The sequence below is a fragment of the Chiloscyllium punctatum genome, chromosome 40 (genome assembly GCF_047496795.1).
Source record: "Chiloscyllium punctatum isolate Juve2018m chromosome 40, sChiPun1.3, whole genome shotgun sequence".
Classification (NCBI taxonomy): Eukaryota; Metazoa; Chordata; class Chondrichthyes; order Orectolobiformes; family Hemiscylliidae; genus Chiloscyllium; species Chiloscyllium punctatum.
Genome location: NC_092778.1, coordinates 40,373,730 through 40,391,306, shown reverse-complemented (window position 1 = coordinate 40,391,306; position 17,577 = coordinate 40,373,730). Strand labels below are relative to the sequence as shown.

General features: G+C 41.0%; 1 protein-coding gene across 1 annotated transcript in view; it reads left to right on the top strand.

The window, feature by feature from the left end:
* rgs11 (regulator of G protein signaling 11) overlaps positions 1-17,577 on the top strand; it is a 143,145-nt gene that overhangs the window by 22,285 nt on the left and 103,283 nt on the right. Inside the window, exon 4 of the mRNA XM_072559612.1 lies at positions 14,648-14,754. Within this exon, the coding sequence (XP_072415713.1) occupies positions 14,648-14,754 (107 nt within the window). The remainder of the gene's footprint in view (positions 1-14,647; positions 14,755-17,577) is intronic.

The window sequence follows — 17,577 nt, the reverse complement described above, 5'->3', positions numbered from 1 at the left end:
GGACAAAGAAGATATAGAATGTAGGGAAATAGATGGTGACATATTGAAAAATGTCCATATTACAGTGGAGGAAGTGCTGGATGTCTTGAAACGCATAAAAGTGGATAAATCCCCAGGACCTGATCAGGTGTACCCTAGAACTCTGTGGGAATCTGGGAAAGCCAGTTTATTGAGATATTTCTATCACTTGGTCGGCATGGACAAGTTGGACCGAATGGTTGATTTCTGTACTGTACACCTCAATAACACCAATAAATTAAAATTTAAGATAAGTTTCTCCATGTGGAGAGTTAGCAGAAGGTCGGATAATTCTCCTTGGAGCTCAGAAGGTTAAGCAGTGATTTAAACCAGGAACAGATTTCTTTCCAGGATATTTAATTTACAGAGAGACAGAGGGAGAAATTATTAATGTCACAATTTTTAGTAACTACTTTCAAGTAATTGGCAAATAATGCAGGTTAAAAATGTGAAGATTATTTTACTCAGTAAGGTCTGAGCATCTGGAACAGTTTGAACGACAGCTGGATGCAGATTCAGTAGTTATTGTCAAAACAAATTTGCAATTTAGCTTTTTTAAAGGAAGGATTTGGAGGACTACAGGAAAATGGAAGGTGAGTTGAGACAGACTGGCACCATCTACAGAGGGAGAGAGTACAGCCCCAATGGGCTGAATAGCCCCCAACCCCTGTGCTCAGTGAATCTGCCCCATTCACTGTGAATGATGAAGCTCATGCCAGGGCAGAGCCATAGAGATGTACAGCATGAAAACAACCCCTTTGGTCAAACTAGTCCATGCTGACCAGATGTCCTAGCCTAATCAAGACAAAAGATGGAAAATTATAGGCCAATTAGCCTAACCTCGATTGTTAAAATTCTAGAATCCATCATTAAGGATGAGGTTTCTAAATTCTTGGAAGAGCAGGATCGGATTAGAACAAGTCAACATGGATTTAGTAAGGGGAGGTCGTGCCTGATAAACCTGTTAGAATTCTTTGAAGAGGTGACAAATAGGTTAGACCAGGGAAACCCAGTGGATGTGGTCTATCTAGACTTCCAAAAGGCCTTTCATAAGGTGCCACACGGGAGGCTGCCCATGCTGTTCGAGGTGAGCTACTGGCATGGATTGAGGATTGGCTGTCTGACAGAATGCAGAGAATTGGGATAAGAGGTTCTATTTTGGAATGGCAACCGGTGACAAGCGGTGTCCCACAGGGTTCAGTGTTGGGGTCGCAGCTGTTCACGTTATATATTAATGATCTGGATGAAGGGACTGGGGGCATTCTAGTGAAGTTTGCCGATGATATGAAGATAGGTGGACAGGGAGGTAGTACTGAGGAAGTGGGGAGGCTGCAGAAGGATCTAGACAGTTTGGGAGAGTGGTCCAGGAAATGGCTGATGAAGTTCAATGTGAGCAAATGCGAGGTCTTGCACTTTGGACAAAAAGAATACAAGCATGGACTACTTTCTAAACGGTGAGAAAATTCATAAAGCCAAAGTACAAAGGGATCTGGGAGTGCTAGTCGAGGATTCTCTAAAGGTAAACATGCAGGATGAATCCGTGATTAATAAAGCGAATGCAATGTTGTCATTTATCTCAAGAGGGTTGGAATATAAAAGCAGCGATGTACTACTGAGACTTTATAACGTTCTGGTTAGGCCCCATTTGGTTTACTGTGTCCAGTTTTGGTTCCCACACCTCAGGAGGAACATACTGGCACTGGAGCATGTCCAGCGGAGATTCACACAGATGATCCCTGGAATGGTAGGTCTAACATACGAGGAATGGCTGAGGATCCTGGGATTGTATTCATTGGAGTTTAGAAGGTTAAGGGGAGATCTAATAGAAACTTACAAGATAATACATGGCTTGGAAAGGGTGGAGGCTAAGAAATTGTTTCCGTTAGGCGAGGAGACTAGGATCTGTGGGCACAGCCTTAAAATTAGAGGGGGTCAATTCAGAACAGAAAGGCGGAGACATTTCTTCAGCCAGAGAGTGGTGGACCTGTGGAATTCATTGCCACGGAGTGCAGTGGAGGCCGGGACGCTAAATGTCTTCAAGGCAGAAATTGATAAATTCTTGATGTCACAAGGAATTAAGGGCTATGGGAAGAATGCGGGTAAGTGGAGTTGAAATGCCCATCAGCCATGATTAAATGGTGGAGTGGACTCGATGGGCCGAATGGCCTTACTTCCATTCCTATGTCTTATGGTCTTATGATAGTCACAGGTGAGGTACTGGAAGACTGGAAGTTGGCTAACGTGGTGTCTCTATTTAAGAAAGGTGGTAAGGACAAGCCAGGGAACCATAGAGCAGTGAACCTGATGTCGGTGGTGGGCAAATTGTTGGAGGGATTCCTGAGGGACAGGATGTACATGTATTTGGAAAGGCAAGGAATGATTAGGGATAGTCAACATGGCTCTGTGCATGGGACATCATGTTTCACAAACTTAATTGAGTTTTTTGAATATGTAACAAAGAGGATTGATGAGGGCAGAGTGGTAAATGTGATCTATGTGGACTTCAGTAAGGCATTCGAAAGGTTCCCCATAGGAGACTGGTTAGCAAGTTAAATCTCATTGAATACAGGGAGAACTATCCATTTGGGTACAGAACTGGCTCAAAGTTAGAAGACAGAGGGTGATGGTGGAAAGTTGTTTTTCAGACTGGAGCCCTGTGACCAGTGGAGTGCCAAAAGGATCGGTGCTGGGTCTACAATGTTTCACTATCTGTATAAATGATTTGGATGTGAGCATAAGAGGTATAGTTAGTAAGTTTGGAGTTGACAGCAAAGAGGGTTACTTCCAATTACAATGGGATCTTGATCAGATAGGCCAATGGGCTGAGGCGTGGCAGATGGAATTTAATTTAGGTAAATGTGAGGTGCTGCATTTTGGGAAAGCAAATATTAGCAGGATTTGTATACTTTATGGTAAGGTCCCAGGGAGTGTTGCTGAACAAAGAGACTTTGCAGTGCAGATTCATAGCTCCTTGAAAGTGGAGTCACGGGTAGATAGGATAGTGAAGAAGGCATTTGGTATGCTTTCCTTTATTGGTCAGAGTATTGAGTACAGGAATTGGGAGGTCATGTTGTGGCTGTACAGGACAATAATGTCCTTTGCAATAATGTGAAGTGGAAAGTGCTTGAAGCAAAAAATGTTGCTTTTTCCAACACTAATTCATTTCATACACCTACACAAAAAGACACTAACAAAAATTACACTAACAAAATGTACAGGACATTGGTTAGGCCATTGTTGGAATATTGCATGCAATTCTGGTCTCCTTCCTATCAGAACGATGTGAAACTTGAAAGGGTTCAGAAAAGATTTACAAGGATGTTGCCAGGGTTGGAAGATGTGAGCTATTAGGGAGAGGCTGAACATGCTCGGGCTGTTTTCCCTGAAGTATCGGAGGCTGAGGGGTGACGTTATAGAGGTTTACAAAATCATGAGGGGCACGGATAGGATAAATAGATCAAGTCTTTTTCCTGGAGTGGGGGAGTCCAGAACTAGAGGGCATAGGCTTAGGGTGAGAGGGGAAAGATATAAAAGAAGGGGCAATGCTTTCAAGCAGAGGGTGGTACGTGTATGGAATGAGCTGCCAGAAGAAAATGTGGAGGCTAGTAGAATTGCAACATTTAAAAGGCATCTGGATGGGTGTATGAATAGGAAGGGTTTGGAGGGATATGTGCCAAATGCTGGCAAGTGGAACTAGATTGGGTTGGGATATCTGGTCAGCATGGACAGGTTGGACCGAACGGTCTGTTTCCGTACTGTACATCTCTATGATCATGACTCTATTAATAGCGTTCTAAGGATTATAAGAAATTCATTCTGGAAGGCCAGTGAGAAAGATGACTTTTTCTGTGCTGAATGAATTTTCCTGTAAATTTCAGAAAGCATGTTGAGATTGTCATTCAAAATTCCTACTCAATAGACAGCATTTTGGGAATTTGCTGCTTTCTTCCTGATTCCTGCAGCTTAAATAATCTACCCAAGGAAAAGAAAATGAGGTCAAGTAAATTGTTTATTTTAGTGGCTTGTTACAGTAAAATATTTTAAAATGTGGAAATGTCATTTTTTTCAGCTAATAACTGGAAGCTCAAATCTCAGGTCAAACGTCTCTGCAGAGGCTTTATTCTTCTCAACTAGAAGCAACCTGATAAATCAAAATCTTTTCCCAGGATTTAACCTAGTGTCATTTTTTCTGAAACAAAATTACTCAAGAAACTCAACAGGTTTGGCAGCATGTGTGGAGGGAGATCAGAGTTAATGTTTTGGGTTTCGTTCTTTGGTTTTATTGGAAATGTTTCTGACCTGCCTTCATTGCAAGTATATCCCTTTACAAAAGATGAGACCAAAACTATCAGCTCTCTAGATGCAGATTCACCAGTGGCCTGTACAGTGTAGCAAACCTTTTACAATGCAAATAAACTAATTGGGATTTCCTCGACAATATCACAGAGTTGCTGTATGATAGCATTATAAAGATTCACAAATAGCTTCAGAAAAGAATTGCTATTTGTATAACATAATACTATCATTTGATTTTGTTGAGGCACTACTATGTTGACCTCGCGCTACCTCATGCTCCCACGAGGAGGTTAAACAGTTCATCCACTTTACTAGCACCTTCCACCCCAATCTCAAATTTATCTGGACCATCTCAGACTCCTCCCTCCCCTTCCTAGACCTCTCCATTTCTATCTCGGGCGATCGACTCAACACAGACATTTACTATAAACCGACCGACTCCCACAGCTACCTAGATTACACCTCCTCCCACCCTGCCCCTGTAAAAACGCCATCCCATATTCCCAATTCCTTCGCCTCCGCCGTATCTACTCCCAGGAGGACCAATTCCATTACCAAACAACCCAAATGGCCTCCTTTTTCAAAGACCGCAATTTCCCCTCAGACGTGGTTGATGATGCTCTCCACTGCATCTCCTCCACTTCCCACACCTCTGCCCTTGAACCCAGCCCCTCCAATTGCCACCAGGACAGAACTCCACTGGTCCTCACCTTCCACCCCACCAACCTCCAGATACATCGTATCATCCTCAGTCCTTTCCGCCACCTCCAAACAGACCCCACCACCAGGGATATATTTCCCTCCCCACCCCTATCAGGGTTCCGGAGAGACCATTCCCTCCACGATTCCCTCGTCAGGTCCACACCCCCCCCACCAACCCAACCTCCACTCCCGGCACCTTCCCCTACAACCGCAAGAAGTGCAAGACTTGCTCCCACACCTCTCCCCTCACCTCCCTCCAAGGCCCCAATGGATCCTTCCATATCCGTCGCAAATTCACCTGCACCTCCACACACATCATTTACTGTATCCGTTGCACCCGATGTGGTCTCCTCTATGTTGGGGAGACAGGCCGCTTAGTTGCGGAACGTTTCAGGGAACACCTCTGGGATACCCGCACCAACCAACCCAACCATCCCTTGGTTGAACACTTTAACTCCCCCTCCCACTCCGCCAAGGACATGCAGGTCCTTGGCCTCCTCCATCGCCAGACCCTGACCACACGAAGCCTGGAGGAAGAGGGCCTCATCTTTCACCTAGGAACCCTCCAACCACATGGGATGAATATAGATTTCTCCAGATTCCTCACTTCCCCTCCCCCACCTTATCTCAGTCCCAACCCCCGGATTCAGCACCGCCCTCTTGATCTGCAATCTTCTTCCCGACCTCTCTGCCACCACCCCCTCTCCGGCCTATCACCCTCACCCTCACCTCCTTCCACCTATCGTATTCCCAGTGCCTCTCCCCCAAATTTCCTCCCCCCTACCTTTTATCTCAGCCCGTCGGGCACACCAGCCTCATTCCTGAAGAAGGGCTTATACCCGAAACGTCGATTCTCCTGCTCCTTGGATGCTGCCAGCCCTGCTGCGTTTTTCTAGCACCACATTTTTCAACTCGCATAGATTGCAAAGCACCTCCTGAAAATCTACGAACCAGTCTTCAGTGAATTGTGAAAAGTATATTGGATGGCTGAAAGCTTCTGGAATTGGGATGGCCTGTGCTTTTGATTCAGACTATCTGGTATTTGTGTATCTGTGTTCTGCCTGGAGGGTTCCTGTCACCAGCCTTCATTTTTGTAAAGACATGAGGTGCCATACAATTGGCATTCATAATGTCTATCAACCTAAAACCTGAACATGAAGTTCGACAGTGATGTAGCATTGTTACTTTTGGAATCTCTTATTTGTAAAAGCGCTCTTCAGTTATAAAACCACATGCATACTAATGTCAATCCAAATATTGATTTGCTTCTCTACACGAGCAATTATTCTAATAAACCAAGCTGTCAAAGTTTGAATAATTTATGGAATTGCCACAGTGGGTTAATCCTACATGCATCCTGAGAATTGAATGGATCCTAGATTGCTGCACCCCATTTGTCTAGCATATTACCAATAGTCCAGCATCATTTGTGGCCTGATTAGGCTTTCAGTTTAAAACCAGAGATGACAGTTCTCTAATATTTACTAAATACCAATATTTGTCAGAATCCATTCCTGGAACCAAAAGTGATTCTTGGTAGTTTTTAGAATTTGCTTTGATTTGATATGGGATAAAATAGGAATCAACTGAAATCTATTGCTTCAAGAGACAACACACAATACTCATCCCTAAGGAACATTACTTAATGAGCACTGCTTTACTTCAGGCCAGTTGCTAATTATGGTTCAAATCAACAGTCTCTGGAGGGATACTCCTGTCCTTACAACTGCACACATCAAATTTATCAATTAAATTTATCTTTTGGGATCTCTTCTGGTCCCAGAACAGTTCCTTGCTGGATCCCCTTAGTATGAAGCGCAATGCCTTTTCCAATAAATCTCAGTTGTATTATGGTTTATATTTACCACTTAGGCCTATACTTTTTAGACAGCTACATGGCATCACAACATGTGATGTTCCAGTATAAAGGCAATCACCTCACCTTCACTCACTCACTTTGGGCAGTGGATTGAGTGTAGGAAGTTATGTTTATGTAATGTACAGTAACATTATTAACCACAGAACGTAGACTATGTGTATAATCCATGATATTGCAGCATTGTAAATAGTGAGTGTTAAAAGTAGACTTCAAGATATCTGACTCAAAGATCCTGACTTTTAGTGGTGGATTTGCACAGGCTAACATATGGTAAATGACAAATGGTGTCATGTTGTCACAAGTGGAGACCAAAAGCGATTCGTACAGATTGTTAGTGGTAATAAGTGGACATTAAAAGATGAAAGGTAAAAAGCTTTTTCCTAATGGTAACCTGTCAGTCAATCTGCCCAAGGTCAGAACTGAAGTTACAACTACAACCAAGACTAATGTGCTGTGATCAAAATTAAAGACTATCAATATGTATTGAAGCTCAGGCTGAAGCACAATAGGTATTCTACCTTCTGTCTGTCTAGCTATCTCTCTTTAAAAGGAAATAGTCTTTAAAAGGAAATAGTATGCTACTGCTGATCCCATTAAAAAAGCGGGAGTTTTAAATAATTCCAAAATTATAGCTCTAAAGCAGTTCTCAAAAAAAACCAACTTACAAGCATTGAAAGAAATGCTTTCTAAACTCATGAGGCCTTTTCTGTGTTCAGCCGTCAGCCAGTTCTGCCAATTTCTTTTTTTGAATTTGTGTAAAGATTTTAAAAAGCCTGCATGCAATCATCACTCCCTTTTTGGTGGCAGCACCACCTAAAGGCAAAAGCCCACTCCTACAAGCTTGGAGCTTTTAAAGGTGCGTCAAGAAATTTTAAAAAACACCTTTTAAAGCCACAACAACAAAAGAAAGAAGTCAACTGATAATTTTAATGCTACAGCAACAATAAATGTGTGCAAAAACAACTCTTAATGCTGCAATATCAGAAAGGAGCGAAACCCAACAATAATACCAAAAATACCACACTGCAATGTACATTTTCACTTGCAATTTTAAAAACTGTAATTGATTGTGGAAAGCAAACATCTCACCGTGGACTGACAATTCAATGATATTCTGTCAGAATTTACGTTATTTAAAGAAATAATTGGTCTTTATTTCCTGGATCAACAGATAACTGACAAAGGCTGGCAGTCAAGATTGTTTTTACTTTGGACACTAAAGGATTAAGGAATAATTAAATCCTCCATTTATTCTTATTGTGATTGCAAGGATCCTTGACAACATTTTTTGGATTTTAGATTGAATTAAAGTTTGAGTCAGTTTCAGGATTCACAATCTTCAGTTCGTTCCATATTGTCAACAGCCAAGTGAAATGACTGACCAATTTATAGATGGGTGTTAATGCAACTGTATGAAAGTCAACCAAAGTTAACTTAGCTGAAAGGCTTATGGAATTGATCATTGCTTCAACAACATAAAACCCTTCAGAAAAGCTCTTGTGGATAAAGCCAAATAGTATACTATTGATGCACTACTGGGAGAGCAGTTAGAGTAGAAGAGCAACATCTCCAGGCTCTTTACCCTGAAACAACTATTGCAGGTGTCGATAGGTTCAGTGGAGCTTGCTGAGGTATGGCTTGTCTCATCCATCAATAGATTATCAGTTAAGGATTCAGAGATGTCCTTTCTGACCTGATATCGGCAACCCAGAGCTGATCATACCATAGAAAACATTTGCAAGAGAAATGGGGAAAGAGCAGAGGTGTTAGACCAGCAGGAGACCTCTTTCTACAAACTAATCTAAGCATGATGAGTGAATGTCTTCGTTTGGTCTGTGTTGTTTGTTCCCCAGTGAGTTTGAACGCAAGGTGGCAACTAGGCAAGTAAAGTGAATGGCCTGTCTCCCCATCCAACCTTTCTCAAAACCTACAGAGAAGGGGAGATGTCAGCTGGCCCACCTGCTCATGGGCCTACTGAGTCCAATTCACACTTAAGGATCTCATCTAACTGCCACTGATCTTTGACCCACAGTGAGGGAGCCTACAGTATGAGGGAGGCCTGGCAGCTTTATGGACAGGCTAGTGTTGGGCAAGTAGGTGGGAACCTCTTGAATTGAACATCTGACCACATTAGAGGCAACCCTCCACCCTCCTCAAGATCAGCCAGTTATTGAATCCTACCCCTCCCTGCCCTCTTAAGTCTAGCTTCCCACTTCTGTCTCACTGGGGCTCTGGATCCTGGGCTCCTTGGGCTGATGGGATTGCCTGCAGTTCAGTAATGGCCACTACTTCTGGTTGGTGCTTCTGGGACAGAGCTTTTAATCATCAGCCCTCAAGACAGGATTTTATCCATAGTCAGGGCAGAATCTGCATTGTTGTTTTGTCTTTCTAAAGGGAAATAACTAACAGCAATTTTTAACAATGCTGGAGCAGTAAAAATAATCAAATGAAAGTTCAGCTGGTCAGGAATAAAGGGCTGGATTTTCCAGTTTGGAGGAAGCAAACGGAGTATAAATAAAGAATCTTGCACTGCAACAGTGCCCTGGTGGGACCCTGTCTTTAAGCAATCTTTCAGGAGATGGCATCTGAGGAGCATCTGGCACCCACTTGGTAATAGTAGCTGGCTAATTAAGTGACAATGGGGTCAAATTGGGGAAATGTTGGATGAACTGTTCATTGTCCAGGGTGGGGGAGCAGGTAGCCATCTCACAGAAAACCAGTGGACCACTGGTGGTCTTTTTAGTCCCTCTGCCCAAACCTGCAAAAATCACAAGGGCAACATTCTCAGCCACTGGCCATTCTGTTGGAGGGGTTCCCCCTTACAAAATGATGGCCACATTTACTTTGGAACAACTTTAGAAATTTCCAGAGGACAGCTCCATGTTGAGGTGTACTTGCAATTCCCCTGCCTATATCGACATAGCCCACCTTTCCTAATGTGAGTACCGATCAGCCAAAACTCCCTGTGTCCTCATTGGCCCTACAAACCACTCAGCCTACTCACTGTCCTTAATTAGACACAGTGAGGTGATATATTAATTGGCAACAATCATGGACATTGACACCTCAAATGATTCTGATGGTAGTGTTCTGATACCCAAAAGAAACCTCAGCTCAAAGGCCTTCCTGAGCAATACTAACCTTTTCCTTAACACCGATTATACCTAAATTACAATTCAAAGAGCTGCAGCACAATAATCCCATATGAGCTGTCTAGGACTGATTTGCGTTTGTCTCCGTTAGAGGAACTCTCTGGTGCAAAAGCAGAGGCTGCGACAAAATAGATAATTTTATGCAGTACTATCCAGGAAGTGAATTGGAATATGGATTAGCACCGGTTTATCAGATCATAAAAATTTTCAGGTAGTGTCTGGGACAGCAAAGAAAAATATCTATTCTCAGACTTAATAGGAAGTGTTTCTACCAACTACCTAATTTCCTTAACTGATTAGGGGAGGAAAAGGTGAGTCATTTCTCTGTGATTCCTTCTTGTGTCTGATAATCGTTGTGAGCTATCATGTTTTGGAGAAACAGACATCCCCTGAGTTCCAATAATGAGCATTGAACACCATTTTAATTAATAGCTCTCTTTCTGCTCGGAAACAATCATCAGACAGACAGGCTTGGAGCTTTTCAAAGAACAACATTGCTCAAACTGAGGTGATTTATCTAATTCAGTCGCTCAAGATGCTTAATCTAATTTGTGTTTGGTCTTAACATAAAACTCTCCATAATGGTTTAAAAGTTCTCCACAAGACTTCTTTGTAATTATATCACAAGGTATCGGCCATAGAAAATGAAGAATCTGCCATTTCTGCAGATTATTTTTGCATAATCATTTAAACAGTAGAAAAGCAAAACTGCGATTTTAACTTTATTAACTTAGCTAAACAGTGCACATCAAGCAACTGTGAGTGAGGAATTCATCCATGTAAAACCTGGAAACATTGTAGATGTATCATTTAAGTAAAAGCAAAATACTGCAGATGCTGGAAATCTGAAGTAATAACAGAAAATGCTGGAGAGATGTAGCAGGTCTCGCAGAATCTTTGGAGAGTGGAACAGAAGTAATCTTTCAAGTTAAAAGGCTCTTTTTCGAACTGAAGAGAGAGACATGGAAAGCTGATGGGTTTTATAATCCCATAAGTGAAAGAGTAAGCAAGATCGGAGTGCCCAGGTGACACCGATCAAAGTGCAAAGGGAGTTGTCATGATTATAGAGAAATGGGATAGGTTTAGAGTAGAGTAGAGAGATTTTAACAATCCTTAGATAAGCACATGGATGATGATGGGATAGTTTAGGGGGACGAGCTGAGAATAGTTCACAGGTCGGTGCAACATCGAGGGCTGAAGGGCCTGTTCTGCGCTGTATTGTTCTTTGTTCTATGTTCTATGTTAATAACAGAAAAAAAGTTGGCTGTGCTCAACTAAGAAAATTAGATGCTGGAAAGGGAACAAAATGGAGGATAGAGTTTATGGCCTGAATTTGTCAAACTTAATCTTGGCCAGAAGGCTGTCAAGTGCTTAAGCAGAAAATGAGGGACTGTTCCTCTAGCTTGCGTTGGACTTCGCTGGAATATTGCAGCAAATCTAGGACCAAAATTTGAGCACAGATGATGTATTAAAATGGCCTGCTACCGGAAGGTTGAAATGTGTATTGGCATTCTGTAAAGTGCTCATGCCAGCGTGGAGGAGCGAATACAGTTGAGTAGATTGAAAGAAGTACAAGTAAATGAACGTTTGACTAGATGAATGACTGCTGTTGTTCCATTTTTTACCCAGGAACAGACCTTGGCAGCACAAAACTATTATGTGCAGAAAGGTTTGTTGTAATATTTTACTGGACCTGAAGGAAAGTGATCAAAATGTTCCAAAGTGCCACAGTGTGGTAAAAACAAACATTTAATCTAGCTAATTTTAAATTTTTACCCTAAAGGGAGTGGAAATTACTTCGCTAGAATTGATGTTTATTTTGACATTGTACGCATTTGAGATTTCTATATTAATTGGAAAATATTTGAGTGCAACCTTTATGGCCCGACAGAAGTGATTAATTTTCCGTTGCAAACATTTTGAAAACTTTAATCTGACTCAAGGAAAAAGCATCTGTTACACCTTACGATTTTTAGAAATCTTGATGCACTTGAGAAATTCCAGCTTACTGATATAATTATAGGCACAACAAACAGAAGTATGAATGTGTTGGCAGGATTTCTTTACTTTGTAAATTCTAAAACTTATTTTTGAGCCCTCAAAAATGTTGCTCGAACATGTTTAAATGAAAGATGGTTGTTAAAGTATAGGCATGAAAAATCAGATCAGAGACTCGATGGATCAAGCAAAGCTCCGCAATCTTGCCACATCTCGTCATGAATGTTGGAGGATAGTTGGCCATTAAACAATAAGAGTGGCAGCTCACAGACACCACCCTCCTCAAGGATGGGGCAGCTCAACCTGGGGTGGCACGGTGGCTCAGTGGTTAGCACACCTGCCTCACAACACCAGGGTCCCAGGTTCAATTCCAGTCCTTGGAATGACTTGGGTGACTGTGTGTGGAGTTTGCACATTCTCCTTGTGTCTGTGTGGGTTTCCTCCCACAGTCCAAAGATGTGCAGGTCAGGTGAATTGGCCATGCTAAATTGCTATTAGTGCTAGATGCACTAGGCAGGGTAAATGTGAGCAGGTTACTCTTCGGAGGTTTGGTGTGGACTTGTTGGGCCAAAGGGCCTGCTTCTGCACTATATAAGTAATCCAATCTAACACATTAGTGTAAAAGTCATAGCTACAACATTTGCAGCCATCTTCCATTGGAAGTGCTGAGTGAATGATCCATCTCAACCTCCTCTTGAAGTCCTCAGCATCACAGATGCCAGATTTCAACATTTTTGATGAATTCTACATGACAAATCAACAGCAAAAAGCACTGGTTACTGTAAAGGCTATGGGCCCTGACAATATTTCAGCAATGGTGCTGAAGATATACTCCAGAACTAGCTATGCTGTATAGTCAAGCTGATCCAGTACTGCTATAATGCTGGCACTTACTTAGTATTCTGGGCAATTGCCCAGGTGCGTCCTACCTACTAAAGGCCTAACAATCCAATCAAGCTAATTACTGTTCATCAACCTGTACTTGATCAACAGTCCTATACAGTGATGAAAGGGGTTAATGACAGTGGGATAAAGTAGCTGTTATTCATCAGGAACCTATTCGTTGATAGTCTACTTGGGTTCTGCCATGACCACCTGCCTCTTGATCTCAATGCAACCATTGGTCCAAGTATGAACAAAAGAGCTTAATGGGAAAGAGGTGATATAAAGGCAACATTTGAACAAGTGTGATATCAAAATGCCTTGGCAAAACTTAAGTGAATGGTAAACTCTTCACTGGTTGGAATCATACCTAGTATAAAGGAAGATGTTTGTGGTTGTTGGAGGTCAGTCAAAACATCTCCAGAACATTGGTGGAGGAGTTCTGCAGGGAATCAGCGTATGACTTCCTCATTTTTGGCTGAGCTTCGTCAAGGACCTTCCCTCCAAAATGAGCTCATTTCAGGGGGTGTTTTCTGATTGCTCATTATTTAATTCCATTTGTAACTCGTCAGATCCTAATGCAGACCATCTCCACAAGGTACAAGACCTGGAGACCATTCAGGTTCGGATTGATAAGTGGAGACGTTTTGTGGTGCAGTGGTTGGCTCCCTTATACCTTTCAGGTAGAACCTCTGGGTTCCTGTTCTAGGACTTGATGGCTGTGGAAAGAGCACTAAAGTTGGCCAAATATCAACCTATAAGTCCTTCCAATATGCTTCTGGCAGACTGTGAGGGTCTCCTGGTCAGCCATGTTTGATGTACAGTGGTACTCTTTAAACTGTAACCTTAGCCAAAATGCTGGTGACCTGTTCCAGGAAACTACAGCTATAATAATATATGTGAATATGTGTTTGTTTGCTGCATATGACACAGGACTGAGGGAGCTTCTTATTCTAAGAATTATAAATTACTTGAGTGCCATTAAAGATTCAGATAATGATCATCTTCAAAAATAAAGAATCTAATTGTCTAAGACATTCAATTGTATTACCATTGCTGATTTTAACCCTTCTATTCTTGTATTTCACCAGCTTGCCTATTTCAAAGTCCAGGGAAAGTTAGAATTGACTTCAATATAATTTAACTTTGAATGATATTGATTCATAATTTATACTTCAGGCTCAAGCCTTCATCTTGCTTTAGTAGAAAAATTATTTTTGTCAAATACTGCTTTGTATTTCAGCATTCTGGGAAAATTAGAAATATTTTCCAGTCTTCACTTTTAGAAAAAAAGGAAATGTACTCCTTTTCTTAGAAAATGAAAAGCCTATCAATGAAAGCTGAAATGAAAATCGGCTATAATTAGTTATCATTTAAGAAATATTTGTCAAGTAAATGTTGTGTTTTTCAGTCAATTATGAAGAAAAATATTGAAATCATATGGCAAATGTGAAATTCTGGTTAAAATCTGGAAATTTATTGTACAGGATGTTATCATACAAATTTTCACACATTAATATACATTTATTTTTGTACTATTTTAACAAATATATTGATTCATTTTAAAAAAATACACCTTTGCCTCTGATTAAATGATAGGCCTTCAGTTTGATCCAAAGCACAGTGATTGTACATATATATTGTCTTGAGTATTTCCGGCTAACCGTTCGTATCATTAGTGAATTGCAATTAATTGGGAAGTTTTATTTTTGTATTGCAGAGTCTCTTCATCTTGGTGATCTAATAGTAAAGTATGGCTACATTTACCCACTAAAGGATCCAAAGAATTTTGTTCTCCGGGCAGATGATTCTCCTTATCGATTTCAGGTAAGACCTTGTAAACTTAATAACTTTACAAACAGGGAAATTGTGCCATTGTCTTTACCTGTTGATTAATGAATATATATCAATATAAAATCAGAAAGCATTCTGACTTTACATGTAAAATGATTTACTGTATAAGGGTGGACTTCAAGATAAAATAAACGCAGCTTTAATCAGCTATAAAAGACTGAATTTCAACATTTTAAAATATTTATTAAACAAGATTAATGTTCAATCAAGTACAGAAAATGTTGTCAGTATGCCTTTAAGGGATATGCTTATTGTGTCATGGCATGTGACCTGAGGGTATAAAGGCCTCAGCCTTCATCTTGGGCAACTTGAAGCATGACATGCTGAGGAAATGTGTTGCTCTTTGTAACCGAACAGCTTAATGTTAGCATGGACTATGAGAGTGTGCCAGTGAATGTAATGTGTATGAAATTGCAATAATTTCTAAGAGTCAGAATTTACTTCTCAGTTGCATATCATGCTAATGTATTTTAAGTGAAAAACACAAATAAATCAACATTTGACCATTTGTCCAATTCTATGTATAACCTGGGGAGGAAATTTAAGTAACTTCAATCTACCTATTTGGTGACGTTGTTTTGAATTTTCATGCTGGATATATTATAAATAAATGTAAATAATTGAAATGTATCTCTTGTACCCTGGTCATTCTGGAGATGTTTAAAACTGATTTTTAAAAATGATGTAAACTTTCAATGCTGCAAGAGCCTGCAAGCACTTGATTGCATATTTGGCTTGAGTCCAAACAAATGCTAACAAGTTGATGAATAAAAGTCCTGCAGAATAAAACCTTGTGGGATTGGGTTCATAAACTGACTGATATGACTAAAAACTGAATTTAAAAGGGCATATAGCTGCTGGCACACTAACATTAGTTTCATGTGCTATTTTGATTAATGGATTTCCAAGACCATTCTGAGCTTTCAGACTGTCTTTCATAATCTGCTTTACTTCTGGTTTATTTTGCTCTTATTCTGACTGCCTGCTCCTGTCAGCTAATTTTGAATCCTTGCCTTATTTGGAGGAATGGCCAGAAGAAGCAAAGGAATAACAACAGTCTCATCAAGCAAGATGATCAAACACGTTACACATGAAAAGCTCTGAGTGAAGCAAGCAATTCATAAAAGGCTGTATCTATCCCACTGGTTAATTTCCCTAAAAATGCACTTTCTGGGTCCTGGAAGGGGTGTTCCTCTGCTACGAGCTTATAGGCGGACATGTTGCAGCATGCAAACAGATGCTGGTTTAAGCATTATATAATGGACATAGGGTTATAGAGTCATATAGCATGGAAATGGGGTCTTTGGCTCAACTCATCCATGCTGACCAGATTTCCTAAACTGAAATAGTCCCGTTTACCTCCATTTGGCCAATTTCTCTTTAAACCTCCCCATCCATGAACCTGCCTAAATGTTTTTTCAATTTTGTAATTGTACCCATCTCAACCGCTTCCTCTGGCAACTCATTCTATATACACACCACCCTCTGTGAAAAAGTTACCCTCTAGTCTCTTTTTTTAAAATCTTTTCCCTCTCTCACCTTACATCTGTGCCCTCTAGTTTTGGACTTACCTTCCCTGGGAAAAGACTTTGGCTATTCACTCTATCCATGCCCCTTATGATTTCATAAACCTCTACATGTTACCTCTCAGCCTCCTACCCTGCAGGGAAAAAGTCCCAGCCTATCTAGCTTTTATTTATGACTCAAAGTTTCCAGCCTGAAATTTTTTTTACACCCTTTTCAATTTAATAACCTCCTTCCTATAGCAGAGCAACTTGAACTGTACATCTTACTTCAAATGTGGCCTTACGTCTTGTAGAGTTGTAACATGATGTCCCAACTCCTGTACTCAGTGCTCTGACTGATGAAGGCAAGTGTGCTAAATACTTTCTTTGCCACCCATTTCTCAGTCTCTTTCAAGGACCTATGTACTGCACCCCTAGATCTTCCTGTTTGATAATACTTCCAGAGCCCTATCATAAACTGTATAAGTCTTGCCCTGGTTTGTCTTACCAAAATGCAACATCTCAAATTTACCTGAATTAAACTCCATCTGCATTCCTCAGCCCAATAGCACAATTATAGAGTCATACAGCACAAAAACAGACCATTCAATCCAAACAATCCATGCCATCCATCATCCCAACCTAAGCTAGCCCACCTTCCTGCAGTGACTGACATCCCTCCAAACATTTCTTATTCATTTACTTAACCAAATATCTTTTAAAAGTTGTAACTGTACCAGAATCCATCAATTCTTCTGGAAGTTCTTGGGTGGCACAGTGGTTAGCTCTCCCCGTGTTTGTGTGGGTTTTCTCCGTGTGCTCCGGTTTCCTCCCACAGTCCAAAAATGTGCAGGTTAGGTGAATTGGCCATGCTAAATTGCCCGTAGTGTTAGATAAAGGGGTAAATGTAGGGGAATGGGTCTGGGTGGGTTACGCTTTAGCGGGTCGGTGTGGACTTGTTGGGCCGAAGGGCCTGTTTCCACACTGTAAGTAATCTAATCTAATCTAAAAATTCACTCCAGAAGTTGAATAAGATCCTGTTGTACTCTTTATTGTCCACCATATCATCAGTTCTGGTGTCATCATCAAACTTACTAACCATGCCTGCTATATTTACATTCAAATCGTCTATATAAATGATGAAGAACAGTGGACCTAGCGTAAATCCTTGTAGCACACCAATGGCCACAGGCCTCAAACTGATTGACCAACCCTCTAACACCATCCTCTGTCTCCTACTGTAAAGCCGATTTTGAATCCATACGGCTAACACTGCCTGGATCCCGTGTGA